The sequence below is a fragment of the Crotalus tigris genome, unplaced genomic scaffold (genome assembly GCF_016545835.1).
Source record: "Crotalus tigris isolate CLP2741 ecotype Arizona unplaced genomic scaffold, ASM1654583v1 scf7180000023618.1514416, whole genome shotgun sequence".
NCBI lineage: Eukaryota > Metazoa > Chordata > Lepidosauria > Squamata > Viperidae > Crotalus > Crotalus tigris.
In genome coordinates, this window is record NW_024100082.1 from 118,890 (window position 1) to 146,449 (window position 27,560).

At 37.2% G+C, this 27,560-nt stretch overlaps 1 protein-coding gene and 1 long non-coding RNA gene across 2 annotated transcripts in view; one reads left to right on the forward strand and one right to left on the reverse strand.

Moving 5' to 3' along the window:
- LOC120297441 overlaps nt 1-13,306 on the reverse strand; it is a 30,376-nt gene extending 17,070 nt beyond the window's left edge. The window contains exon 1 of the long non-coding RNA XR_005553798.1: nt 12,565-13,306. This is a non-coding gene — a long non-coding RNA (uncharacterized LOC120297441). The remainder of the gene's footprint in view (nt 1-12,564) is intronic.
- Nucleotides 11,573-27,560, forward strand: part of RASSF5 (Ras association domain family member 5) — a 75,140-nt gene continuing 59,152 nt past the window's right edge. Inside the window, exon 1 of the mRNA XM_039320069.1 lies at nt 11,573-12,468. Within this exon, the coding sequence (XP_039176003.1) occupies nt 11,742-12,468 (727 nt within the window). The 5' untranslated portion in view covers nt 11,573-11,741. The remainder of the gene's footprint in view (nt 12,469-27,560) is intronic.

The following is a 27,560-nucleotide window of genomic DNA, read 5'->3' on the forward strand; positions in this document are numbered from 1 at the left end:
CTTCCATAGAATCAGCAGTGTCTGTGCTACTATGCTATATATAGTAGTTTGATTTTTGCATAAAGGAAAACTTAAATAGAAATCAAAATTATGTCTATGGATGATAAAAATCCTCTAGTACAGTGGTTCTCAACCTGTGGGTTGGGACCCCATTTGGGGTCGAACCACCATTTCACGGGGGTCGCCAAACAAGGCTGTCTGCCATTTTTTCCCCCTTTTCTTTGGCCACGCCTCTGGCACCCGGTGATGTATAAGTGGTTGGGGGTCACCATAACATGGGGAACTGTATTATGGGGTTGCGGCATTAGAAAGCTTGAGAACCACTGCTCTAGTACCTGTGGCATGTTTGTGGCTCAACAGACTAAAACAAGTGTTTGAAATAGCCCCTATGAAAACAGTCTTGGTCAACAAACTATTAAAGAAGAAGGAGGAACAAATGATTTTGAGTACATAAGTCACAGTGCTGCAAAAGTGTATGCAAATGTAGCGTGATGCATTTGTTGCAAGTAGGACCCCAAATTCAAGTAATGCTTTGGGGAGAGGTAGAATTGTGTTTGGAGCAAGTTTGCCAGCCTCTTGCAGAATACAAATTAGGGCAGGGGAAGGGGGAAGGCTGGGAATCCTGTAAAGCCTCAATTTCTATTTATCAAGGAAAAAAAAGTGTAAGACTTCGTGAGAGTCTTGTATGACTTCCTGGCTATTTGGATAGCAATGAACTGCCTTTCTAACACTGCCAGTATGAGACTGGAAATAAATTTTCCAGATCATTTTAATGAGCACATTTTTATCTTCTATATAGCTGAAAGCTGTAGATGACGTTAGATAAAGATGAGTTATGCTGCAGACCTGCAGTCCCTGATTTGTTTTCATCAGACTACTGAAAACCAGACACAGTCTATTATTTCAATATGTTTTGTAGTACATTTATTTTCTTTTGGTATGGTTCCTTATTCGTGGGGGCTGACAAGCTTCTTCATTATTAAAAAAATCCACTGGTCTTATCCACATGGCCTTTTCTGATTGTTGGCTTCAGAAATTTGTCATGCGCTTATTCACTTTCTCTGTCACTTTCACCATTCTTTAACCCTGGGCCTTGCAAGGGCCTATGTAATCTCCAAAGGCTGTCTCAGCTGTATGCCAGCAGCCACAATGTGTCATACATTGATATAGGAAGGCCCAGGTCCCTGGGGTGCCAAGCATTCAGATGATTTGCCACAGCTGCAATATTCCAACGTTGCAACCGATTCAGCCTGGTTGGGTAAGTGATTTATTGCCCCTCCCCTCCCCAAACTGCAGGGTCTCCAAGCTGCAGATGGCACAAACAATTTCAGTGATAAATATCACCAATAGAAAAAAGAATCTCTGTGTTGAATGTCAGGATACCATCCCCATTTTTTGAGAATAAATATTTTAGGCTCAGGAAAGTAATGATTGAAAAGGAAATGGCATTCCCTTGGCTACCCTTTTTGCCACCCCTTAGAGATAAATCACCATCCATGCACTGTTAATCTCCCTCCTGTGTGAGTGAGGCTACTTCTCAGCTAAGTGGCAATGAATATTCACAGAGCTGGCACCTGTCATTAAGCTAAAACCAAGCGGGCTGTCATGAAATTAGGTTCAAATCCACTCTTGGCCTAAAACCTAGCCGAGTAAGCTTTGTGTGGGATTTTTTAAAAATGATTTATTGAACAAAAGCTTATTGACACATAAGCAGGAAACCATAAGAAGTGAGCTCACATGAGCTACACCAAAAATAAGTTTTGTTATGACTTCGTATGACAGATGACACTAACCTGGTTTACCTAGGCTTTATCCATGGCTTATGAGCTGTAACAGTCTTATAAACAACAGTGATTGGGCCTTGACTTACCTCAAGCTAAATCAAAATCAAACCATGCCACATTACGATTTAGAGTAATGAGTGAAGCCAGCTTATATTTCACTTTCTCTCTTTGGATTTTTAAATTGGCCTTTTTTCAGCTTTGAATTTTCATAATTTCCAGTGAACAATGGTTGTAAGATACTGGTTGGGCATGATGGGTATTGAAGTGCAATATACTTGGAGCGCTGGGCTTTAGCTCTCTCTTTTAAAGTCTCTAGTAACACACTGAACTTTGATAGCAGATCTATTTGGTTGTTTTTCCCTCTAGGAAAATGTCAGTCTCTGTTTGGAAGAAGACATCTGTGTGAAAATCTTCCCAAGCATATGAAGTTTTTGCAGACCTCTGAGAAGAAATCCACTGCTTCTAGCCTTGGCATTTGTTTATTCTGCCACTCCACAGGGGTGATGGTACTCAGACCTAAGAAGATAGATCTTCGTCCTTGGAAAGGTAGGCTTGTTTCCAGTGGTGGGATTCAAATATGTGAACAACTGGTTCTCTGTGTGGATGCCGCTTCCAGAAGTCCGTTCTGGGCCTGGGCAACAAAAAATTAGCTACCGGTTCTACTGAACTGGTGCGAACTGGCTGAATTCCACCACTGCTTGTTTCTCTTTGTGTTGAGAGTCAGCATAAATTGATTGTTATAGGCTGTACGAAGGTGATAAAAAGCTGAAGGGGTTGAGTAACTTTTTCCAACCTGATGCTCTCCAGATGTTGGATGTAGAGCTTCACATCTAGAGTAGGAGAAAAACTGGGAAGCAGTTAGGCTGATGTGCATGGCCTGGAAGCAAAAACCATTCACCATAACTCAGATCCTGTATTTTTATCATTTCTAAAGCAGGGTTTTGTGTTAAAAGATGTTGCTGCATCTAGTCACTCTTTTTACAGTAGACTTTGTCATTTATGAAATGGCTCTATGGACATGAAATAGAAATTGCTTAATGTATAGATTTATTTAACATCACTTTTACGGTAATGCACAGTCTGACCTAAATCTTTTTCACTGTATAACTGAACAGCCAAAAAGCGTTTTACCATGTAAAGGAAATGAGAGTCTTTTTTGGTGAGTGTATTTGGCTTGTTGGTCTGGATGCTCACCTTTTCATAGCATATAATTATCATTCTGACTCAGACAAATGTTGACATGCCTGGACAAAAAGTGTACGTATTTCTTCATTTTTTTGTTTTAGTGCAATTGATGTTTTCATCTGTGTTTCTTTATCATTTGTTATTCACCAATGAATGTTCATTGTGACTCTGCTGCATGGGCTGAAATAAATTAACCAGAAATTCCTTCCACCCATTTTTCTTAGAATGTAGCAGAGATGTTTTTAAAGTATTATTTGGATCAAAATAAAAGCAAATGCAATATAAGTCCCTAAACTAGCGGGAAAATTCACAGAGATTTTTAGAAACAGTTTTGGGTGTGCAAGTGTGTGCATGCCTGTGTGTTTCATGAGGATGATAGAAAACTATCTATAGGAAGGAGGAATTTATGCTTTTATGAAGAGAAAAAAACCTGTTTATTATCTGGGAGATGGTTGGGCAATGGTTAGGTTTAAGCATTCACATGTTATATGCTGACAGGTTTGCTTGGGAACTCATTTTAATATTTATTCAAGACATGACAATAGATTTCAGTAGTTAAAAACCTGTGCAGTCATTTAGGTTTTACATATTAAATCATTTAACTTTTTAATTTATTCTTATACTTCAGTGAGTTAAATTGTAATAAAACTTTCTTCGTGCTACATTTTAAAGAAATACACAAGATAAAAAGATAAAAATGTAGAGAATAAGCAAAAATAGAAGGATACAGCAGAACTGTTAATGGGTGATATGAATGAATAGCTTTTCTGTATAGCTAATGTAAATATATTTACTGTTTTTCTAACACCATTTGCAAAGATAGGAATTATTGGGGGGGGCGTGCATAGTGAAATAGATTTCATATCCCTACTCAGGCAGGAAATTCACTAAACATCATCATTATCATAGGGACAACCACTAGCTTTCAGCTTAAGCAACATCACAGGGGTTTTGTGAACATGAAATATGCAGAAGAATTCAAAATTATACTGCTGAGCTAAAAGAAAACAAAGGTATTTATGATGTAAAGTATTTATTTCCACCCATAATATTCTTCCTATAGATCCCAAAGAGTTTAAATATACTGAGTCCTAAAGTCCTAAACACTGCATTCAAAGACTGAAAAAAAATCATCCTGTAGATCACCCTCCTTCTATCACTCTTCCCTGAACTGGGGCTTGCTTATGGGTCTGGAAATATAACTCCTATCATAACTGTCTTGAATGTGTTAATGAGATCTGCAGTCAAAGAAGATCTCAAGGTAGGAAAGGCTGCAGCATACCTTAAAAAGGACTGACTCTACAAAAGTATTCAAGTTAGGCTTCTGCAGAAAACATTTCAAACATTTCAAAAACTGAAAATAATTTTCCTAATGAGGGAATTTCCTTTGGGTAGTAATAGAAACCTGGACTCTGTGTGTATATGAGAAATAATTGGGAATTTCCTAAAATCTCACTTTAAAATGGAGAAATGAAAATAAAACTACTTCCCACTTACCCATTCATCTATTCCGCACACAAACAAGTTCAAAAAAATCCACGCTTGACAACCAGAATAGGGAAGTAATAAGCTGAAATGTGTGATGAATAGGCTCACCAAATTCAAAATGGGATCTGCTGACAATGGAGTGACATCTTTCTTGCCCTGGAATAATTTGACTGAGAGTTCAAGTCACTTTGGTTTAATGGATAGAGAATATGTGACCTTGTGAAGCTGAATTACAACATTAGGTCTGCTGCTCAATCAGATGAGGGTTGGGTGGGCTTCACTGAATATATTGGTTCAATATATTTTTTAGTATTTGATTTAAATTATTGATTTGCCTCATAAAATCAACCTGATTTGATTAGGGTGTTCAGACAAAATTGTTTAATTGGTCCATTGAATTGAAATTGATCTTAAAAAATAAGTTCTGTGCACGTATAGAATTATCCCACTTGTTTCAGAGGCATCCAGTTTGGTTTGATGCCTCTGAATCTACTTTCTCCTTTATTTTGGAAAATTCATTCCATTTGGAAATTCATCTAATTCATTTTTACACTGAATCTCCAAACTGAATGTTCACACAATTCTAAGATTCTAAATATAATTTGTTAAATAATTCACAGTACTGAGCTGACATACTCAGCTTAAGGACTAGGAAAGACAGCACACAGATCCCACCATTTGTTTTATGGCCACAGAAAGAAAACTAGGGCTGTATAGCTGAAATTTGGCAGCAAACTGCCAAATATAAGTAACAAAATATTTTTAAAGAAATTGTAAAGTATCTGTCCTAAAGCTCCAAAATCTACAAACACACTATTTATGAAACATTTAAATCATGTCAATTACAGGATCTCTTAGGTGGTTTAAAAGAAAAACAGTGACAGAGCCAAACTAATATGAACATATGTACGTGGATTCATAAGATGATTAATTCTGTTTTATAGATCAGCCAAATCATCTTTTTAAAGTTGGCTGTTACTGTCTTTCTTCCATAGAATTGCAATCTAATGAACCAACTTGTTACTCAGTGAGATTTGGAAGATACTAATTCCAAATAGTTTGTGTTGGCAGGATGTACACCTGGTTTATATTATATTCCCTTTCACTTTGCATTAAGCCATTATGCGGATTGCTTATTTTTACAATGTTCTGAGAACACAGGCATTGTAACTTATTAACATTATAAATCCATATCTAAAATTAATGTATAGAATTCTGCTGACTGCATTTGAAAAAGAACAGAATAAAGATGAAAAAAGTGAATAGAGGACAATCAACATAATCAGGAACTGGTAAAAATAGACAGGACTGAGATTGACCCAATTATATATAGAATGGAGAAAAGTGCATCAAGAGATTGCAATAATCAGGAAATGTAATAAAGCTGATTAGGAGCTCTGTTTTACCTGCTCTAGGAAAAAAAAACTTAACACATCATGTAATTAACCTGCAGAATTAATAACAAAATGTGATGATGGTGCTAAATATGGATAGCTTTAAAAAGAGATGTGATAAATTCATGGAGTACAGATATTTCAGTGGCTATTATTCTTGAAGATTCAGTGGTACTTTTTGGCAGCATGCCTCCAAGTATTATTTGCAAGACAACAATAACAGGAGAGGAATTTATCTGCTACTTGGAAATACCCAGAAGTATCTGGGTAGCTATTCTGAGAAATAAAACGATGGACTACAATGTTTTTATGCTTTTATAATTTATGGTTTAAATTGTTATGGATTCATCTAGAGTTGTTCCATTAGAATAAAACAAAAACGTTTGGGCTGCTTTCAGGAAACAATTAAGATGCTAAAAGTGACTCCCTGGCAGATGTGATTTCTGAGGTGGTCACAAGTCAAAATGGATGTTGCAATGTGATTGAAATCTTGCTTTTTTACATGCATTGCCTGTATGAAGCCTATTGAAAAGGGTTGGGATTTTGATTGTTTGGTTGCAACCATCATTTTGACTATTTTCACATACACACACACCAAAGAATGTCCACCTCTAGTTTAGGATTTAGTGTGAGGTGTGAGCTGAGTTATTTGTAACTTCAATTAATTTTGTTTAAGCAAACCCTAATGTGTTGTGATTTTCAGGAAAAAATAATCCTAATTTTGTTTATTTATTTACTTAATTTTTATTATTTCAGTATATCTTATGTCATAATTTTATTTAAATATCTTAAGTCTACATTGTTGTGTTTGCCTGATTGTGCTCTATATGGACAAGAGTCACTTGAGTATTGTATTGATATTATGGTTTATATTTAATTGATTGATTGACTGATAGATTACATGCCACCAAATTGGTGTTAACTGTTAGTGACCACATAGACAGATTCTTTCCTGGAGGATCTGTTCTCAGCCTAGTTATTCAGGTTTTGTTCAAAGTAGGATTAATTTTATAATACATGGATAGATTTAACCAAGATCAAGCTAAATCCCAAAACATTAGAGAATAGACAATACCTAAAAGTTTGGCACTTAGACAAACCAGCCATCAATAAGCACATAGATTTAAACACATCATTTACACATCATTCAAAAGAGACAATAAAAAAACGAAGGAGACAAGACATGTTGCCAACAATCAGCATTCAGATAAGAAGAGATTAATGTCAGACAACCAATCAAGGAATAAACAGTATGCTAGTGAAGGAACCATAACTAAGACAATCATGCGGAAAACAACAGACCAATTAAGAAACTACCACATAGAAGACCACACCCCCACTGATAGGGCAAGCCACTCTATATAAAAAGAGTGTAACCCCCCAAGTAGGATCCCTGAAGATGTTATCTAGTTAGGTAATGAAATGTCTGTAGGAAAACAGTCAAGCTGGGAGAAAACCAAGGAATTCAGAGAATAAGGTTACTTGAGCCTGGTCATTTGTGCTTCAGGTGGGGTGATTTGTTCAATTATCCATTTGTTCATTTTCTTGGTTAACTGTAATATATATTTAATTATAATTAAATTTTCTGGAGTTTTATTTTCTAATACCAACATTCAGAACTGTCAATTCTCTTTATATCCAGGTTCTCTGAAGTCCAAGAATTGCTTTCCATAGATTGTCACTGGGGAAACCAAGTGTGTGTTTACATTTGTTTTAACTTTTACTTATATCTCCTTTATTTTTGCATTTTGTAATTTTTTTTTCCTTCCATTCAATCACGTCTGATTCTTGGAGACTGAGTTAAGTCCCTGCAGTTTTCTTGGTGAGGTTTCAGAATGGTTTGCCATCACCTCCTTCCTAAGGCTGAGAGAAAGAAATTAACTGCCTGGCTGCCTAAGATGGAACTAGAATCCACATCTTCTGGTTTCTTGTCTAATGCCTTAACCATTATACCACACTGGTTCTCTGGTGAATAATTACAGCCTATAAATATTGCTAAGGTTTACTAGCTGTTGGGTGATTGAAATTTAAGCACTATGAATATTGTGTCTTCTGGAAGGCAAAGAGGTGGTCTAATCTAGGGGTCTGCAACCTTGACAACTTTAAAGACTTGTGGACTTCAGTTCCCAGAATTCCTCAGCCAGCATAGCTGGCTGAGAAATTCTGGGAGCTGAAGTCCACAAGTCTTAAAGTTGTCAAAGTTGCAGACCCCTGGTCTAATCTTTTCATTAAAACAATAATGGAGTTTTTAGGACCTGATGCTGGTAATTAAGTGCCATGTGTTCAAATTGTGTTTCAGTAAAGTAATTTCTCTGACATGCTCAATCCTCCATTGCTCAATCCTCTGACAAACTCTGCACAGAGCTTATGCATGAAATTCAAGCACGTACATGAATAATGGTTTACATTTTCCTGCTATTTACATTACATCATACCCTGCAAGTTGTTAACCTCTCTACTGATAATTCTTTGCAAATACTTGCAATATCTTACATGTCCTGCAATTGCACTCATACACTATGACTATGCTAAGAACGTCTGTATACTAATTTGTTTGGTAAGGTATAGGGTATTGTATGAACCCAAACTTTGTGAATTATAAACCACAGTTTATGGCTTAGTATATTAATCCAGATAATTGTGGTTTGTTCAATAAAATACAGCTCAACTATGGTTTAGTGTTATATGCAAAGGTGTGATTCTTGTCTTCCTAATATTGGAAATGAGTACAGGTCATCCTTAACTTACAACAGTTCATTTAGTGACCATTCAAAGTTACAATGGCACTGAAATAAGTGACTTATGAGTGTTTTTCACACTTACGACTGTTGTGACATCCCCATGGTCACATGATCAAAATTCAGACAGTTGCCAGCTGACTCACATTTATGACGGTTTCAGTGTCCTGGAATCACGCGATCACCTTTTGCGACCTTCTCACAAGCAAAGTCAATAGAGAAGCCAGATTCACTTAACAACTATGTTACTAACTTAACAACTGCGGTGATTCACTTAACAAGTGTGGCAACAAAGGTCATAAAATAAGTCAAAATTCACTTAACAAATGTTTTGCTTAGCAACAGAAATTTTTGGCTCAATTGTGGTTGTAAGTCAAAGATTACCTGTATTATAAAATGGGATAACTATTTAAGTATCCTTTTTCCAGAGAGATCATGTGCATTTTCTAGTAGTTCATTGGTCAACTATTTGTCAGGCTGGCAAAGAGAGGACAGAAAAATGGCAGCAAGGAATAACCTTCATACTTTTTTTTTTATGTGAGATCTTTGGCAAAGAGGCTGGCATGAATGTGTGGCTGTAAAAGTTGCAATAAGTAAGTAAATCTGGGGTGGCAGAATTAGCATGCAAAACAGGAAGTATGTTTTCTAGGTACATTTCCTAGGGAAGTTACAAACATACCTAATTCATATATCCCATTAAACAATAGTTTGATTAACCAAAATTTGAGGAATAAACCAGAATTGACTGGGTTCACATACCACACCAAACTATTATGTGTATATTTAACAACAGTTTAAACTCAACATAAACGACAGAGATGCTGACATTCAAATTAGATTCCACAAAGTGCTAACATGGATTTAAATTATTGTCTAGAATTGTTCAATAAACAATGTAGTATATCATATTGATCCAACTGTTTCTTGGAATTGTAACCATCTTTAAACTTCACAGAACCAAACTCCACTTTTGCTGAATTTGCACATCTCATTAAAGAGATGTCAAACTCCAACAACACTCTAAGTATGTTGATTTTCCATTCCTAGCTAAAGAAGCACCAAGTTGGGAAATGGTACAATAAATCATAATGTGAGTTGTCTCTTGTTGTATTTTGTGATTATTTTTTTAAAAATCCACAATTTAAGCAAACAGGACTTTGTACAATCTATGGCATCACTGTTATTTTAAAAATACATCTCTTTTTCCCCCTTGTTATTCCAGACTGGGGGATGGTGAGCAAGAAAACTTAACTAGTTTATTCAAAACTATGTTCCCAATCCAGATCAGGTCTCTACTGCCTGATTTTTTTTTATTTGCTTTTGCTATTTTTATTTGCTTTCCACTGTTTTCCCCCCAAGAGTTCATTCTGGGCCATCAGTGTACAAGCTGGTGTCCTTGGTGTCCCAACAGAACTAAGTGACTGCTCTTTGTGTGACCTGTGTTTATTGGTTCCTTCTACAAAGTTTCACTTCTTGGTGGGAAATCAAAAGGTTAACTTACAAAGACAGAGACTTTATCCTTATACTGATATAAAGCCAGGAATTTCCCTGCCATAATTCTTCAAAAATCCCCAGAAGAAGCTGAGATTGAACAGCTGACAACTCCAGAAAGCACTCAGTGAGAAAATGAAAACAGGGAGCTGACTTAGGTTGTGTATGTCCCGGTCACAAAAATGTTCAGCATTCAATTGATCGGTTTTAGGTTCATACAGTGAAATAACTCTCCCAACTAACCTCATTATGCTTTAGACCAGTGTATCAACCCCAGCCTGAGAAGCCTGAATGCCACAGTGGCTTGCTTTCTTGTGTATCAATTGCTCAGTGCTGTTTCTGAATTGCATAACACAACGTTCCTTAATGCCAATCTCTCTTCACAACCACAGCACTACTGCACAGCTTCTATGAATACAGTCCTTGCAGTATTTTTAATATAACTCAGGCTGGGGTTACACACTGCACTATACTGTGGTTTTCCTGTTTCTGTTTAACACCAGAGAAGGAAGCCTGTCCTATTATTCCAGATGGGAAAGGAGAAAGCATTTTGCATATGCCGAAAGTTAAACTCATTTTTAAATGTTCAGGGTATTCAAACAATATACCAAATCATAACATGGTTAGATACGCATTACAGTTAAGATAAATACAGGTAATCCCTTACTTATGATCACAACTGAACCCAAAATTTCCATTGCTAAGCAAGTACTTAAGTGAGTTTTCCCCTAGTTTATCACCTTTTTATCATAGTTGTTAAGGGAATCACTGCAGTTATTAAATTAGTAACACAGTTATTAAGTGGATCAGGCTTCCCCATTGACTTCACTTGTCAAAAAGACATAAAAGTTTATCACATGATCCTAGGATCCCGGGCTGCAATTGTCATCGTAAATACATGTCAGTTGTCAAGCATCCAAATTTTAATCCCATGACTGCAGGAGTGCTGCAATGGTAGTGTGTTCAAAGCAGTTGTAATCACTTTTTCCAATGCCATTTTTATTACAAATAGTTGTATGATGAGGGCTACCTGTACTCACTGCCTCTTTTATTAAGCCTTGAATATATTCAGCTATGAACTTAAAGCTTCCTTTGATCTGACCTGCAAATCTTGTATGACAGAAGCTGAGTGCAGAATACCTTCTCTGGTGTTTTGCTTGTAGTACCTTGCGGTGAGAACTGGGGTTTTAATCAACCTGCAGGTGAACACCGCTATTATTTCATGAGTCCTCGAGGATGAAGTTAGGCCTTAGATTAACCAAGGTAAAGAGGATTTGGGTTCCCCCCCCCAAGCCTCGGGAAAGAAAACCTTTCTTGCTGTGTAGACTGAAGAACTTGGGCAACAGCCAGACGTGTTCCTTGCCTCTGAGCACGTACAGAATGACTCTCTTTTCCCACGATTCAATTTTTCCAGGCAGGGGAAAGAGGACGGATTCCGGGTTAAAACGTGGGTCTCCGTTTGGCGAGGCCAACCAATTTGGAAGCCGGGCCAACCCAGCATTGGAAGATTGGCGCGGGGCTCCTCGCCTGCTCCCTCCCTCGCTCGCTCCACCCTCCCTCTCCTTCGCAGCCTCCGCAGGTCCCTCTTAAGAGCGCCTGCGCTGCTGGCCACCCGCCGGCAGGTCGCAGCTGTTGGGGCCGTCCGCCTGTTCGCCAGGGCCATGGCTTCCCCGGCCATCGGGCAGTACCCTTACCTGCTTCTGCTGGATAAGGAACAGCAGCTCTTCCTGCAGAGCTTGAGCGCCAACGAACGGAAGAAGATCCTCAAGCGCTCCGCTTCCAATGACATGAAGCAGCCTCCGCTGCCGCCGCCGCTGCCGCCAAGGCGGAGGCAGCCGCAGGAGCAAGAAGAGCCGCAGCCTCCCCGCGCTGCGGGAGCCATGTCCCAGTGGGGCGCGGACGTGGGTAGCGGGCTTGAGAAGGACGCTCTGCTGGCCTCGAATGCGGGACGCGCCGAGGCTCTGCGAGGGCGCCCTGCGGAGTGCCGGCGGAGGCCCCGCGGGAGCGCAGTGGGAGCCGAGCGTGGGGCGCCCGTCGGGCAAGCGGCTGAGGACGGAGCCGAGGTTGGCGTGGCTCCCACCCTTCCCGGAGAAGAGACTGCGCTCGGGGCTCACTTAATATCCCAGGAGCTGCCCGCTTCCCCCGGCCACGCGGCTAAGCCTTCCCGCTCCGGGCAGCAGCACCATCACCACCACCACCACCGGCTCAGACTGAGGTCCGGAACTCCTCGCCTGCTGCCCGACGTGCGCACCATTTTCGAGCAGCCGCGGGACCCCCGAGTGCGAGAGGAGAAGGGAGAAGGACACCGCTTCGAAGGCTTTACTCTGTGGCGAGGCTGGTGCGACCTGTGCGGGGAGGCTGTGCAGCAGCGGGCACTCCGCTGTGCCAGTAAGTTGCTCTCGTCCCACCCCGCTCCGTCTCACTATAGGGAGCCGCTGCCTGCCTTTTTTTTGCCCGAAACCTCCCGGGCTTGACCATTCTTACCTGGGATTTGGCAGGTGACATATATATTCTACCTGCTGGTCCTGAGCAATATCACTGTAGAGGACCTGATTCATACACACTCCTCCTTGCTCCTTGTTTACTGCATCCCCCGGGGGCGGGTTGCTCTTTCTTCACAGGATAGGAGTAAGTGGCTACTAGTCAGCGTGTTCTCTTTCCCTCCACGGAAGGGCAGCCCTGTCATTCTTCCTGCTTCTCTAACAGAAATCCTCCATCATCTTGTGATAGCTTCCTCTCTAGCCAACTCCAGTTACTGCCTCCAGCACTGTGCGCTGGGAAAGGCTCCTTTTGTCTCAGAGTGGGGTGGTGTGTGTGTGTGTGTGTGTGTCTATTTTATATATAAGTTATCACCCAGGGCAGGGCCTGTGTGACCTTGTTGCATCCAGTCTCCATCTTCATGAAAGCTCTCAAAAAGCTTGATAGAGACTTCCATCATTTTGTGGTACTTGAACTGATTTACTTCAAACCAGAAAGCTTAAAAATTGTGCAAGATGCATTGAAATAGCTTTTGACTTTGAACTGAATCCACATTTGTGTGGCTGTCATCCTGTTTTGATCTCTTTTTCCATTGGGTTTTCTTCCCTTTTGAGGATGTCCTTTAGAAATGCCTGCATGTTGGTCATCATTGGAAGTCAGCTGTCCTGCTGGTGTTGATCTATATTTCTTGTCTGTTCAATTTTATCTCTGTTTACTGTTCAGTCCCATGTTAGGAATAAAGGGTAAAGCCAATGGGTCTAAATTCTTGACAGTCTGTAACTTTCAGATACTCTGCCCAACTTTTCAGGTAAATGACAGTAGTAGTACAATGCAATATTCTTATTTGCAATGGTGGATAATTTCTTTTTTGTTTTCTTTTTATTTTCTATGGAGAATCTTTTGCAATCTCTCCAGTGATGAAACTTGCCATTTTCTCTCTCCTCTTGTGATTTATGTGATTCCAAAGTATATTCTGTTTCCAGTGATGGTTACTACTTATGCCTTTGTTAGCATTTTTTAATACAGTATGGATAATGGGTGTTTTCAATATGTGCATGCCTTGATTTGATCAGTATTTCTATTCTGAACAAATGAGAGCATATGTAGAAAGTAAAATAATGGTATATTCACCACAGATCAAGTGGACTACTGAAAGGACCTGTTTAGGAAACAGGTATTTAATATGGAAAGTGATTAATAGTTGAATCATGTACTGTATATAATTTTGCATCTTTTAGATTGACCTAGGCTTTATAATAATATCTATTTTTTCCTGAATTACTGTAGTAATTTTCTTTCTCTGCAAAGTCCAATTGGTTATCCAAAGGGTCTGCTGGTTCTTGAAACCTAGCAAGGCAATCCTACACAGAGCTATTCAAAGGATATCACTGAATTCACTGGGACTTATGCCTAGGACCATGGAGATAACCTCACACTCTAAGAATATTTAAATTGGCCTTGCTAGCAGATAAGAACAAATACAGTTCTGGCTATGAATACATCATGGATTTCTGTTTTGGATATTTCATGCTTCTGTTCTCTATTCTTCCTAAAAATGCTAAAGGCCAGTTGACTTTTTAATATTTCGGTGGGGTGATTTTATGAGCACCTTTCTAGAGAACTGCATAAACTGTTCACTGAAGGAAAAATGCTCATTTATAATCTGAGAAGTTGGAGTTGACAATATGAACATGTTTTTTTTTTAAATTCTATCAGTTTGCTTCAAGCACATCTCTTTAAGTGGTGCTGTAAGACTTTAATCATTTAATGGGGATAGTGAAATGAGTGTAGCTTTTAATGAAGATGAAAATTTCACCTCAAGATCTGAATGGTACCATGCCATCTTGTTGTTCACAGAGAGATTCTATGAAAAGAGCATAAATATGCATTTTCCTTTTACTCCAGCTTTCTTAGAAACAGTTTTTAAAATTATTTAAAATTTCTAATATATTCTTAAAATTATATTCAGCTTTATTAATATAAAAAAAACACTTTACTGATTTTTTTCTAGCTACCAAGTAATCTGTTATCTCATTAAAAATGGAAAGAGTTGACTTTAGCAGGTAGAGTTTTATGCTGTCCTAAAGTAAAGAATCAACTATTAGTTGCTTGCATGTTTGCTCATCCTAGAACATTTTTGGGGGGGAGGGGGGTTATAGATGCAACTTACATATCTCTATAGCAGTCAGACTCACTTTTGCATATCTGGTATCCAGACTAACTCTCTAAGACTGTAACCCAGTCAAAACATTTACTCTCTCCATTCCCTTTTCTCCCTGGTTTGTAAAGTCACTTTGTTGGTTAAAGAGTGGTGTTGTTGTTTTGGGTTTTTTTTTGAAACTAGAGAGCTGGCATGCTAATTTGTACATTCTTACTTGGCCTAATAATATAGAGCTTGGGTTAAACAACTTGGATTTAATAATCAAGAAAAGATAATCCCACATTTTAATTGCTCTCAGTAGCTCTCTTGTATACTAGGATGCATGGCTGTTCTTTTCATTCTTTGCAGAGGAATCTTGCCACTTTGGATGTTATACAGCATGTGGAACTGCCACAGATTTTCCTTGATATCTTGACAGTATTGCAACTTTCTTTTCAATAGCAGAAAAGTTTTCTTCTGCTAGATCCAAGATTTCCCTTCCTGGATTCTTTTTTGTTCCCTTCATGATTTTAATGGTTTGTTTTCAAGTTCATACTTGATTAAGGGCTAGTTGTTTATTTTTTGGTAAGTATCTGCAGAAGAATGAATGGGATTTAAATTTATTCTTTTGGAGTCTTTTAAAAGGAAAAGGTAAATGGAAGATGAAAGAGTTCCAATGGTTTCTGCAGTCTCATATTAATGCTATAGGATTATGCCCAATCCTTTGATTTGGTTGAAAAGGTATGTCAAATTTGGTCTTTTGTTTTCAGCAAATGAAAGTTTAGATTCCTATGGAGGTTCTTTGTATTACTGTTTCCTTAATCCCTTTGTATGTATGATCTTCTTTTGTTTATAAAGCTTTATGTAACTTTTAATAAAGGCTTATTAAAATGACTTGACAAAGAATGTTTAAGTTAGAGTCAGGTGACAGTTCTCCCATCCTTGTTTTTTCTTTACTGTGGGTAAAGATGGTGAGAGACCTTGCTTGGTCTGCATTTTGAAGGGATCAAACTGATCTAGCCTGTGAATATTTTTTGAGGAAAATGCATATGTAAAAGTTTTGTGCCTCTTTTTTTAAAAAATACAGATGAAACTGGAAATGAGATGATAAGCATTCTGAATGAAACATGCTGATCTGTCAGTTCTAAAGCTTGGCAACTTTAAGATGTGTGGCCTTCAATTCTACTTCTATTCCATGCTGACTGGGAAATTCTGGGATTTGAAGACCATACATCTTAAAGATGCCAAGATTGAGAAATTCAGGACTAAGGACTAATTCTGATGGTCAGTCTCTTACAATACTGTAAGTTTGACCACTGCCTGATTTGGAGGTAATAGATATAGAAGATCTGATTTTCAGTCTGCAGTGAAGTTTATCTCAGTTGAACCTCTTTTTTACTTTTGAATCACTCAGAGCTAGTTCATATTTAACATATGAACATATCCTACTGCAGGTAGTCCTCAACTTATAGCCATTTGTTTAACGACAATTCCAAGTTACAACAGCACAACACAATGTGATTTACAACTGGTTCTTGCACTTATGATTGTTGTCATGATCATGTGATCAGAACTTTGGTGGCTGCAGCATCCTGAGGTCATGTGATTGCCATTTGTGACCTTCCCAGGGGGGCTCAAACAAACAAAGTAAATGATGGAAGCTAGATTCACTTAACAACCGCAGAAAAAAGTTAATAAGATTGGACATGACCCACTTAATGGCTCCATTAAATGAAACTATTCATTTTGATTTGTAAACCATTGGTGACTTATATCCTGTCTTCTTGTTCATAAGGACTAATGACTTAGCATAGTTTGTGAACCTATTTGTATTGCAGCCATGGTTTTAGGGCAATGTGTAAGGGTTCTTCTTTATTATAGTGTAATGAAAGGTAACATAGTTCTTTGACTCTAAAATCAAAATCATTTGATGATTTCTTTAATAGATGCTCTATTTTCATACAAAGAGCTTAAGGCAGATTCCATGTGGCCTTTTATATTTAAGTTGGATATATTTAGGAAGAATGCCTAGATGTCAGGAAATAAAGCATGTGTTTCTAGCCATTTGAGCTAAATTTTGCCTGGTTTCTTTTTAATGGTTCCTTTTTTATTACATAACTTTTATTAAGAATGTTGATTAGTAAAATCTAATACAAACTAAACTTAAGAAAAAATGGAGAGAAATAAAAAGTGCAAGGAAAAAGAAAAAAGTAAAAATATAATAAAAGAGAAAAGAAATATATAAAAAAGTGATTTCAAATTTTCATCATAACAAATATAAAAAATTAGAAATTCTTCACATACTCTAAAGTTACAAATATCTCTTCATCACATATTCCATCTCTTATCTATAAGCAAATTCATAAAACATTTTTTCAATCAACAGGAAGTCCATAAAGGGTAGCCAGAAGTAACAATGTATCTTATTTTAACCTTGATCAAATAAACCAATATTATATTCCTTCCTTTTGCTTCTAACAGTCTTATTTGTTATTCAAATATTGTTTTAGGATTTAATTTCTCTGAATTTCTTCTTTGTCTCATGTCACAGAGTTCTTCAAGGCATTACTACGGCTCTTTTGTAAATCTAGTAGGAAAAAATTATCCAGGTCTCTCTTAATTTGTCATTTGTATTTTTTTAAATTAAAAGTTAACTTCTTTCTTTTGCACTACAACTCCCATCATCTTCAGCCACCACTGCATTGGCTGTGGATGGGGATTTGTTAAGTTAGGTTAGGAAAAAAGTGGATTAAGGTTGTCCCCTTCAGATATGAAGGAGCAGCATGAGTGACCTGCTTGCTTTGTTCACTCTTCAGGTACTTATTTATTTATATTCCACCTTTATTATTGTTCAGAATAACCAAGGTAGCAAACACACCTAATATTTCTTCCTCCTCCTGTTTTCCCCAGTATGACAATTCTACGAGGGGGTTATTGGCCTGAGAGAAAATGACCCAGCTGGCTTTCCTGCCTAAGGTGACACTAGAACTCCCAGTTTTCCAGTTTTCTAGCCTGGTGCTTTATTCACTGGGACTCTATGTTTTATACTACAATATAAGTTTATATGCCATGTAAGTGAACAAGCTATGTTGCTCTTTTTATGTAAAAATGAGAATAATTACCATTTTATATTGCTCAGAGAACATTACAGTAGAGATTTTATATGAACTTTTGATAAATCACAGACAGAGAAAGCTACATTGCTAATTAGATATTTTTCAAAATGATTTTTTTCTTTATAATGTCATCTTTTCCTCATTTTGAAATAACGCCCTGAGGATTTATCTATCATAAAAAGGTACAGATCAACAAAGTGTTTAGGTTAGGCTTTAAAGTGGACCAAATTAATACCACTTCCAAATGAATATTTTTTGAAATCCCAAAATGAAATGCTTGAAATTATTTCTTGTTGGTCTTCCTTTCAGTATTGTGCCACTTCCCTTTCCTATTCTCCTTTCCCAGTTTATGCTGGTGTGGCTTGCTTTCCTTCCCATCAGACCCAGGTGGCTGGCCAGCCAAGTGTAACTGGTGCATTTTGAGAGACTGTAAATGATGATTGTGCTACTTAAGTGTCAGTGGCATGTTGTTTGCAAATGAATTGCAAAGCAGCTGATAACGCAGCTGGATGTGTTATTGGAATCGCTCAGGGCAGGGATAAAACTGTGTCTTAAAAAAATAAAATAAATAGAAGCAATTCCTAATTTTAGAGATAGTCTGGCTAAATATTTCTTAATTTTTAGAAGAAAATCAGATATTTATAGTAGAGGATCATAGAATATGTGACATCAAAGCAAAGGCAGGGTCCTTCACTGGGATTAGGGACAAATTTCAATTATTCTATTGGAGAATCAGGCCATTATTGCCTAACCACAACAGTCAAGAATTGAGGCAAGAATCTGAGAAAATGCATAAGTAGTTGAGTGACTGGTTCATCTAGGCCAGCATTTTTGGATTAGTGGGCTCATTTGATATTTTCAGCTGTTGTTGTAGAAGCTCTTATAAGAGCAGCACAGTGGCCTAGTGATGAAGGTGCTCACCTTCCACTCAAAAGGTTGAGAGTTCAATCCTAAGGTATAAAGAAATATCTGCTGCAAACTCCATGTGATATCAGGAAGGGCATCTGGCCAGTAGATGCTCAGCTCCATCCAGTCACCCCAACTCTATCCTGAATTAAGGGATTACAGGGTCGTAAAAAGAAAGTTGTGGATGCTTTTGCAAAAAGGGTGATAGATGAGACTTGCTTATAAACAAAATATCTGCCATGGAAAAATAACTATTTACTAGACCTAACAACTCTTCTTCCAGCAGGATACTTCCTCCTATCCCTGCTTTTTCCAAACAGATACTGGGATGGAATTACCTTTTAAATTTTTTTAAAGCTTATTTGGCCCAGAAGCATTCTCAGAAATAGATGCTAGAAGATGCACTTTGCTTTGCCTGTCTCATATCAGAGAGAGAGAAGTTGGTGGATGAATTAGGACAATTTGGTACCATGATATTATTTTGGGAATTAGAATTCTAACTTACTAACACTGAATAGGTAAGGCCCACTTGTGGTGAGTTAAATATCACAAGATGATTTTCTGGAAGACAGATAGAGGAAAGAAGCAATTCTTCCCAGATCGCTCCAGAGAGAGGGGTATTTTTAGTCTGGCCCAATGCCAAAATTACATTAGGGTCTGACAGAAGGGCTTGCCTCCAGGCATACCTGTAGCAGAAACTAAAGCTATCCTCAGAATTAGTTCTTTTTATATCAGATTACTAATTTTTGATTTTACCCTTCTTCTCATAATTGTCTCTTGATTACTCTTCAGAGGAAGCACTGTAGTTGCTACATTTCCATATGATTCATAGATCTTTATAACTTTTTAATCACTTTGTTTTTGTAAAGTGTTTAAGGTAACACATTCCTTACCAGGTGTGGGCCTTGTTTGGATGGTTCATGGCAGGGAAAGATAGGTGTTACAATGAGCAAATATCTTTGAACAGGGGAGTTTGGAATGACGTTCCCCTCTTTCTGCATTAATTTTATTTATTTATATTCCCACCTTTATTATTTATAGAAATAGCTGAATGCAGCACATCCAACACCTTTTTTCTTCTCTTTTCTCCACAGCAACAACCCTGTAGTTTGGGCTGAGAGAAATGACTGGCGCAAAGTCACCCCGTTGGCTTTCATGGTTAAGGTGGCATTTGTATTTACAGTCTCCCATTTTATAGCCTGAAGCTTTAACCACTAGACTAGACCAAATGATAGATACAGAGACTTTAGCACTGCAGTGCTGAAGTTTCAGTGTTGGAGCTGAACCTTTGTCAGAAATAATGGAAGTTGGTCTGAAAATGGAAAAGTAGGTCTGTACTAGAATCCAGCCAATTCTGGCTGTGGACATCCTGGCTTTAATAAATGCATAAATGTGATTTTGGGACTCCAATGATTGGCTTATCAGCACTTTAAAATTCAACTTCAGAAGGATATTCCAAAAAAAGCTTTTTTTTTTCGTATTTGATTCAGGGAAGTGCTCAAATTACAAATGTACAGATGGAAGTGGAGTCATACACAGCAACCTATAGGAGTTAGAACCTTGCTCATAGGATTTCAGCTCCTGAAGACAATCAACCCAAGTAGTCTTTACTTAGATCTTCATGGCTTTGTTCTTGGCTCATCTTCACATTATTAATACTTACAAGAAGCTACAGTCAATATTTTTCCACAGTGTACAAGGTTTTAGGAGTTTGATTTCAGTAAATTATAGTATTAAAATTATTTTTAAGAACAGCTAATAGAATTTTGTAATTTTCTTTTGCTATAATGTTGATTAACAGTAAACAGATCCATACAACATGGATTGTTTGATTCCTGCTAGTGAATTAGAGAAGAGAGTTTTCTTAGCTTGGGTGATCAGGTTTCTCAAGTATAGTAGTTCCAGTTGCCATTTGAAAGCTATTTTATAGTGTTAAGATACTGAATATAGCTGCATTATCATGCATGTTCAGTAATTACAGTGTTTGTGTATATATGTGTGAGAGTGTGTGTGTGTGTGAGAGAGAGGGAGAGGGAGGGAAGGAGAGAAAGAGAGAAAATTGTGTAAAACTATCAAGAGCTTTTGCTATGATCTTTACAAGATACATGGGGAAATAGAATACTGAATTTAGACTGATTTCTGAATAAATAGAATTGTATTGCAAATTACATTTTGTTATGACCAAGTGAGAAATTGGAGTTGCAACCCCTGCTTATTCTCTTTTAAATGATCTTCTGTGCTGGTAATATAATGAGATAAACCTATGAGTTTCTTGGAAGAAAAATAGGATTCAGATGTACAATCTGTCCCAGCTGAAAAATATGGTTAATGAGCTAGATATACAAATCTCATAAAAAAAAACTTGATGAATGTTCTAATGCAGTCTTCTCATCTGATATTTGAACTACAAGCCACTAAATCTCTAGCCAAAGCCTTAGTAATTGAAAAAGAATTGAAAGTTATGAAAATTACTTTTGTCTTTGTAAAATGAATGGAATGGAATGGAACAGAATGGAACAGAATGGAATAGAATAGAGCTGGAAGGGACCTTGGAGGTTTTCTATCCAGCCCCCTGCTCAAGCAGGAGAACCTATACCATCTCAGACAAGTGACTGTCCAGTCTATTCTTAAAAACCTCCAGTGATGGAGCGCCCGCGATTTCTGAAGGCAAGCTATTCCACTGGTTAATTGTCCTCACTGTTAGGAAGTGTCTCCTTAATTCCAGGTTGCTTCTCTTTTTGGTCAGTTTCTAACCATTGTTTCTGTTCCTTTCCTCTGGTGCTTTGGAAAATAGTTTGATACCCTCTTCTTTGTGGCAGCCCCTCAAATATTGGAATACTGCTATCATGTCACCCCTATTTCTTCTATCTTTAGACTAGCTAAACCCAATTCCTGCAGCTGATCTTCATATGTTTTAGTCTCCAGGCTTTCGATCATCTTAGTTGCTATTCTCTGAACTTTTTCCAGGGTCTCAACATCTTTTTTGTAGTATGGCAACCAAAATTAGTTACAATATTCCCAGGATTGCATTAGCTTTTTTGGCTGCTGCTGCACACTGCTGGCTCATAGTCAAGTGATCGTCCACAAGGTCCATCTCACAGTTACTGTTTTTGAGCCAGGTCTCACCTAATCTGTACTTATATATTTGATTTTTCCTGCCTAAATGTAAAACTTTGCTTTTCTCCACACGGAGGCATGATGTTTTGTTATGCAGTACATTCTGAATAGCAGAAGCAAAAATGGCAAAAGCATTTAAGATTTGCTCACACTAAAATATAAATAACAGTGCAGATGGTCCTTGTTTAGCAACTTCCTCTGGCAGCGACTATTTGCAGTTACGATGGTGATGAAAACCAAACTTTGTGACCAGTTCTTGCAGTTATAACTCCAGGTCTTTAAAGCAAAGGACAATTGAAGTCAGATCATAAGCAAAGTTGCAGTTTCACTTAGCAACAGCTTTCTTTGACAATTGAGTTGCCATTCCCAATTGTGGTTGTTAAACAAGGACAATCTGTAACTGAGTTTTTCTGGCCACCTTCTCCATAGCAAACTATATTTCTCCTAATACAGCTACATGTCCCTGGCCTAATCAATGTTCTGTTCGTCAAACTACAGTTTCTAGTACTTGAATCATTAACTCTAGTTCATAGAGAGATAATTCATGATGAAGCATGGGGGAATATTACAAGGTAATTGTGCGTGTATAGAAGATGAATGCAGACCTATTGTGAATAGTTACCAATGGGCATCCGTGAACCAGCTTTATTTATTTTTCTGACAGTTAGAACAATTAATCAGTGGAACAACCTTCCTCCAGAAGTTGTGAATGCTCCAACACTGGAAATTTTTAAGAAGAGACAGGATAGCCATTTGTCTGAAATGGTATAGGGTTTCCTGCCTGAGCAGGGGGTTGGACTAGATGACCTCCAAGGTCCCTTCCAATTATTATTATTATTATTATTATTATTATTATTATCATGGATCATCGCACAGTCAGCCAGATGTTCAGACTGGATTTGGCATTTTGTCTACCTATCGAGTCCTTACCCAGGACCTGGGATAGGCAGATGTGGATGTTTGATGGTATTACAGATATCATCGCAGGATGGAAGCAGTTATTATTATTATTATTATTATTATTATTATTATTATTGCAGTTAGACATGTCCGTACTTGACTATATGTATCTTGATTGTACAAATACTCATCAATATTTTGGAAGTTTTGTTATTTGTTGTTACGGAAAATATGTATTTTTACTTCTAATGACTTTAAAACAAATAACACAGGCTAACTTTCCAGGCCAGGTCTTTATTCTGTCAGTTCAAAGAGAAATTGTGGTTGAAAATATGATGTCAGGAGGGTCTAATTCTATTATTACTTTGATTATCTATTCATAATAGCATTATTACCCACAGGCCAGTTTTAATATTTTAATATCTTTAAAGATGCAGCATGTTAAGAGTACTGGTTTAATTATAGTCTAAGATTGTTTTAATTCAAAACTAAAAAAAGATTGCGAAAGCTAAAGATATTTGAAAGAAGCAATGCTAAAGAAAGAGATGGCTTCTGGCTCTCTCTCTTGACTGTAGCCTCTTCCGTTATGTTGCTTTATCTTATCAGGCAAAAAGTCCCAGAAATAGAAAGTTTTCCATGCATTACAGAAGCTGCCCTGGAAGTTTGTGGACTGCAATGTTTGCTTTTACTTTGAAGAAAAAAAAAAGGGGGGGGGAGACAAAAAGACAAGGAAACTGCAAGAGCAGGACACTGACTTTTGTAATAAATAAATTGTAGAGATAAAACATTTGCTGCTTTCGGTAACATTCCGCATTCAAGCACTTGCCTGCCTGTCTGCTGTGCCCAAAGAAACTATTGATCTTCTGTTAGAAGAATGACAGAGAGAGAAGGAGAAGCAGGAGCTGCAGCTTGCTTTGGATTAATAACAAAGAGAATCCGCAAGCTCTTCAGACATTTTCCTAAGTCTAAATCATGGTCAGAGGGTCTTCAACTCCGAATTAAGAAGCCCAATAGATCGATCTTATCGGTCAAAGGTAAGTTCTAATGATTTGAGCAAAAATATGCCTTGGCTGACTGAAAGATATGGGGTGTACACTATTTATAAACTATCTTGATGAATAACTCAGTCAACACTTTTGGGGTAAAGTTTTGAGCTTTACTTGGGCAGTAGGTTATATTCTATGAGTTGATTAAGCAGTCTAATGATTAAAGAACCATACCCTATAGAGAACTATTTCATCAAGCTCACAAGTTTTTAATAACTAATAACAGCAGTAATACATTACTGTATAAATGGTATAGTGTTCTAGCAATGCTTTTGTGAGTTGAAAAAAAATATTCATACAGATTTGTATATATTATTGTTGTTTTTTGACCATCTGAGTACAAATGTTAAATTTTGAAGTGTAGTACTTAAATGGCAAGTTTTTCCTTTTGCCTGAATAGCATGCTTTTTGAAATAGTGAACAGAGGAAAAATCACTGGAATTCAAAATTTGTCTTCTCTTTTGTAAAGATTTGATAGAGGCAAAAAGCCCATAAAATAAAGTTAACAACTGTAAGATTAGCATAGTTGAGGTGTATGGTGGTATTGTTATTTTACGACTTTAAAATTATTTTTGATGGGAAAAAATTGAGTTAATAACCAGTATAGATTCTATATTCTTCTAAAAGTGTTAGAATTACATGTTTTACTTAAGACATATCCATATTGTTTTAATTTGAGTTTGGATTAGATATATCCCAGTAGTATTTTGGCGATAAAAATCTTCTTTAAGCTATCTCATGGTAGAATCTATACTGAGTTATCCTGGTGGCTTGCTGACTTCATGGAACGAGAACTGACTTGCTATTTCAAACAGCCAAACATTTCCCTATTCTCTTTTGCTTCTGAAGATGAGGGGAAAAATAGATTTAATACAATCAATCAAGCATGGATAGCATAACAAGGATCAGCAGGGTAGCTGTAATCCAGAGACATCCAGCTGGGCATTCTTCTATAAGAACTGCCTTCCCCCCCCCCACTGCTATTTTACACACTGACTATAGTAATTATGGGGTATTATTTTTGCTCCTGTGATTGAATTTCAGTGAAATAAGTGTTACCCATTGTTTAAGTGGATGAGCAGGAGAGCATAACAGCCTTTTAAGACTTTACTGTATTGTTCAATGATAACTACCCTTATATATATGATAATTTATTCTTTTATTATGTCCCCATTTACAAAATATGAACAAATCTGGCTTAAAAGATATATTTGGTCTAGGAGCTTTATGTACTAGCTTTATTTAGCAGTGTGTTTACATTTGCAGCTTTTAACATAAGTTAGTTTTTCTTTTGAATTGTCCATTTAGGTCAATTGAATTTTAGTATATAAATATATAGTTAAACTACTATTAAGTATCAGTTAAGTATTATTTTTTCTAATGAAGACTTGGCTACCATGTTTAGTTGTGAACATGGAACATTTAATACTGAAAGTTATTCTCCCTAAATTATGAGATTTTCCGATTTAGATGAAATATTTATTTACCGTGCACGTATTTATAGTACAGTATTAAAGATTTAAATTCTAATTAGTGTAAAATATTTAGAAAAATAGCAAAGATAGCATATTTTATTAAAGTTGCATTGTAATAAAAGCTCTCATTTTGCTAAATTTAAGAGGAGCATGTCATATATGATACATTAGGGGATATGTTTCACCTTGATACCAGTTGTTCTTTCTGAGCTATATCATATTGTTTCAACCTAGTGTTCAAGATGGTGTTCGGTTTCTAAAATTAGCTTTCTCATCCAATCACTGAAGTCATTACATCTATTTAGAAGGTGATAGGGGGAACTGCTTTTAACTATAAGTGAGCCTCTCCACTCTGGCATTCTCCAGATGTTTAAGGACTCCGGCTACTAGATTTTCCAGCTATCATGACACAGAATTCTGGAAATAAATCTTGTGTACATATTGAAGATATCCAGTTGTAGAAAGCTCCTCTAAAAAAAATTCCTAATGACTGCAGACCTGACAATTGCATGTAAGAAAAATGGTGGGATATTATTAGGTTTTTGAGATAGGAATACACAGTTTTAGCTAATTCTCAGAGGAGAAACCAGAAAGTCTGCCAGGGTACATGTTGCAAGTTAGTTACCTGAAAGGTCTGTGTGGAGAGAAACTAAGAAAGATAGGACATTGAGAAGGCATCAGTCACAGGGGAAAGGTAGGAAAGATTCTTCTATTGGCAAAATTAAACAAAATTCAGGCTTCGTTCTCTGTAAATCTCTTGAATGCAGGGTTGTCCAATCCTTTGGTGGCAAAAGGCCAACCTTCACCTTTCAAAGGTCTGAGCATTGCACAGGACATGGCAACTGATCACTGCAGGCAAGATGGGATGGTTTGGTAAAAAGTTTAAGGAGTTATTTTTTTAATTGTGATATATCTGATGTAGGGCTGACATTCCTTATAGATAATAGACAACACGGTGTTCATCTGTTTGCAATTGAAAATAATGGGGAACCATGCCTTTGGTTTTCCTTCATCATTAGAAGGAGCTTCAGGTAACTGCAAAACAAAAAACAAACACAAATTGGAGAATATCTGTGGCTCAGGGGCCCCAAATTGTCCAGCCTTGTTTAATACTGTAACTAGTTACACATTGGTTTCTATACAGAATTGCAGCTCAGTTCCAAGATAGTCTTCAAGGGCAGCCAAATTACATTATCGTGGGAGGCAGTGGAGTCAAGGATACCTGCATGGCTGTCACTGTAATTAATGATAGTGCTTACTGCATATTATTGAAATAATTGTTAAACGATTTTTCACCTGGAAACAGCAGCAGCATTATAGTTCCTCTTCTGTGGATCCTTTTGGTGCCTGTTATAGAGTTCATGTTACAGTGCTCTAACAAATACATTGCTTTAGTTGGATTATTTCTTGCCTAGATAGATTTAAAAATGCTTTTTTTGCTATTAGAAAAATTATGGCCAAGATACAGTAAAGAAGTAACAAATTATATGCAGGGGTATGTCAAAATTAATGTGGAGAAGATAAATTGGAGAAGGGGTCAAGGAGCAATTTCCTGTGGCGTTAAAATTCATAGCACCTGGTTAAAAAGATATTTGCCTTCTCCAGATGGTTCTCTCTGCTATAAGACTGCAAGAAGTGTTGTGCAAATGCATATCTCCTCCTCCTCCTCCTCCTCTTCCTCCTCCTCCTCCTCTCTGTGTAAGAAATACTCTTACAATTTGAATCAAAGTATTGTTTGCTGTAAAGTCTGACCTGGTAAATGGGCTTCAGCAATCCACAGAAAGTTCCTATTTGATTCAAAGAAAAAGAAAAAGTTCTTCTGATGCAGCAGAGGAAGGGAAGGACAGATCAGTTGCTGGAATTGGTATGCAGGATTCTTTTAATCAGAGTTGTGTTTTAAAATAATTTTCTGTAGCTCATGTTTTTCAACGGAAACTTTCATTTAATATTTGTGAGCATTTTTCAGTGACCATTAAACACTGCAAATAATGAAAAATGGTTCTTTTGTATTACAATTTGTGTCTTTGACTTCAGCTTGAGCTATGCTGCATAGTCTTAATAGTATCTGGTATATGTCAGTAGTGCTCATTTTATGGAAGCAAAGTAGACTGGGAATAGCGGAAGGTTTGCAGCCTGGATAAATCACACATCTAAAGCAGTAATTAAAGAATAAATAAAAACATCACCATGACATCTTAATCAAGAAAAAGGTTCATTCTGAAGAGCCTTGGAAGCACTCTTTAATTATTGCTTCACATACACAGTTGAAGATATATTTGAAATTGGCTTGAAATGAAAAAAA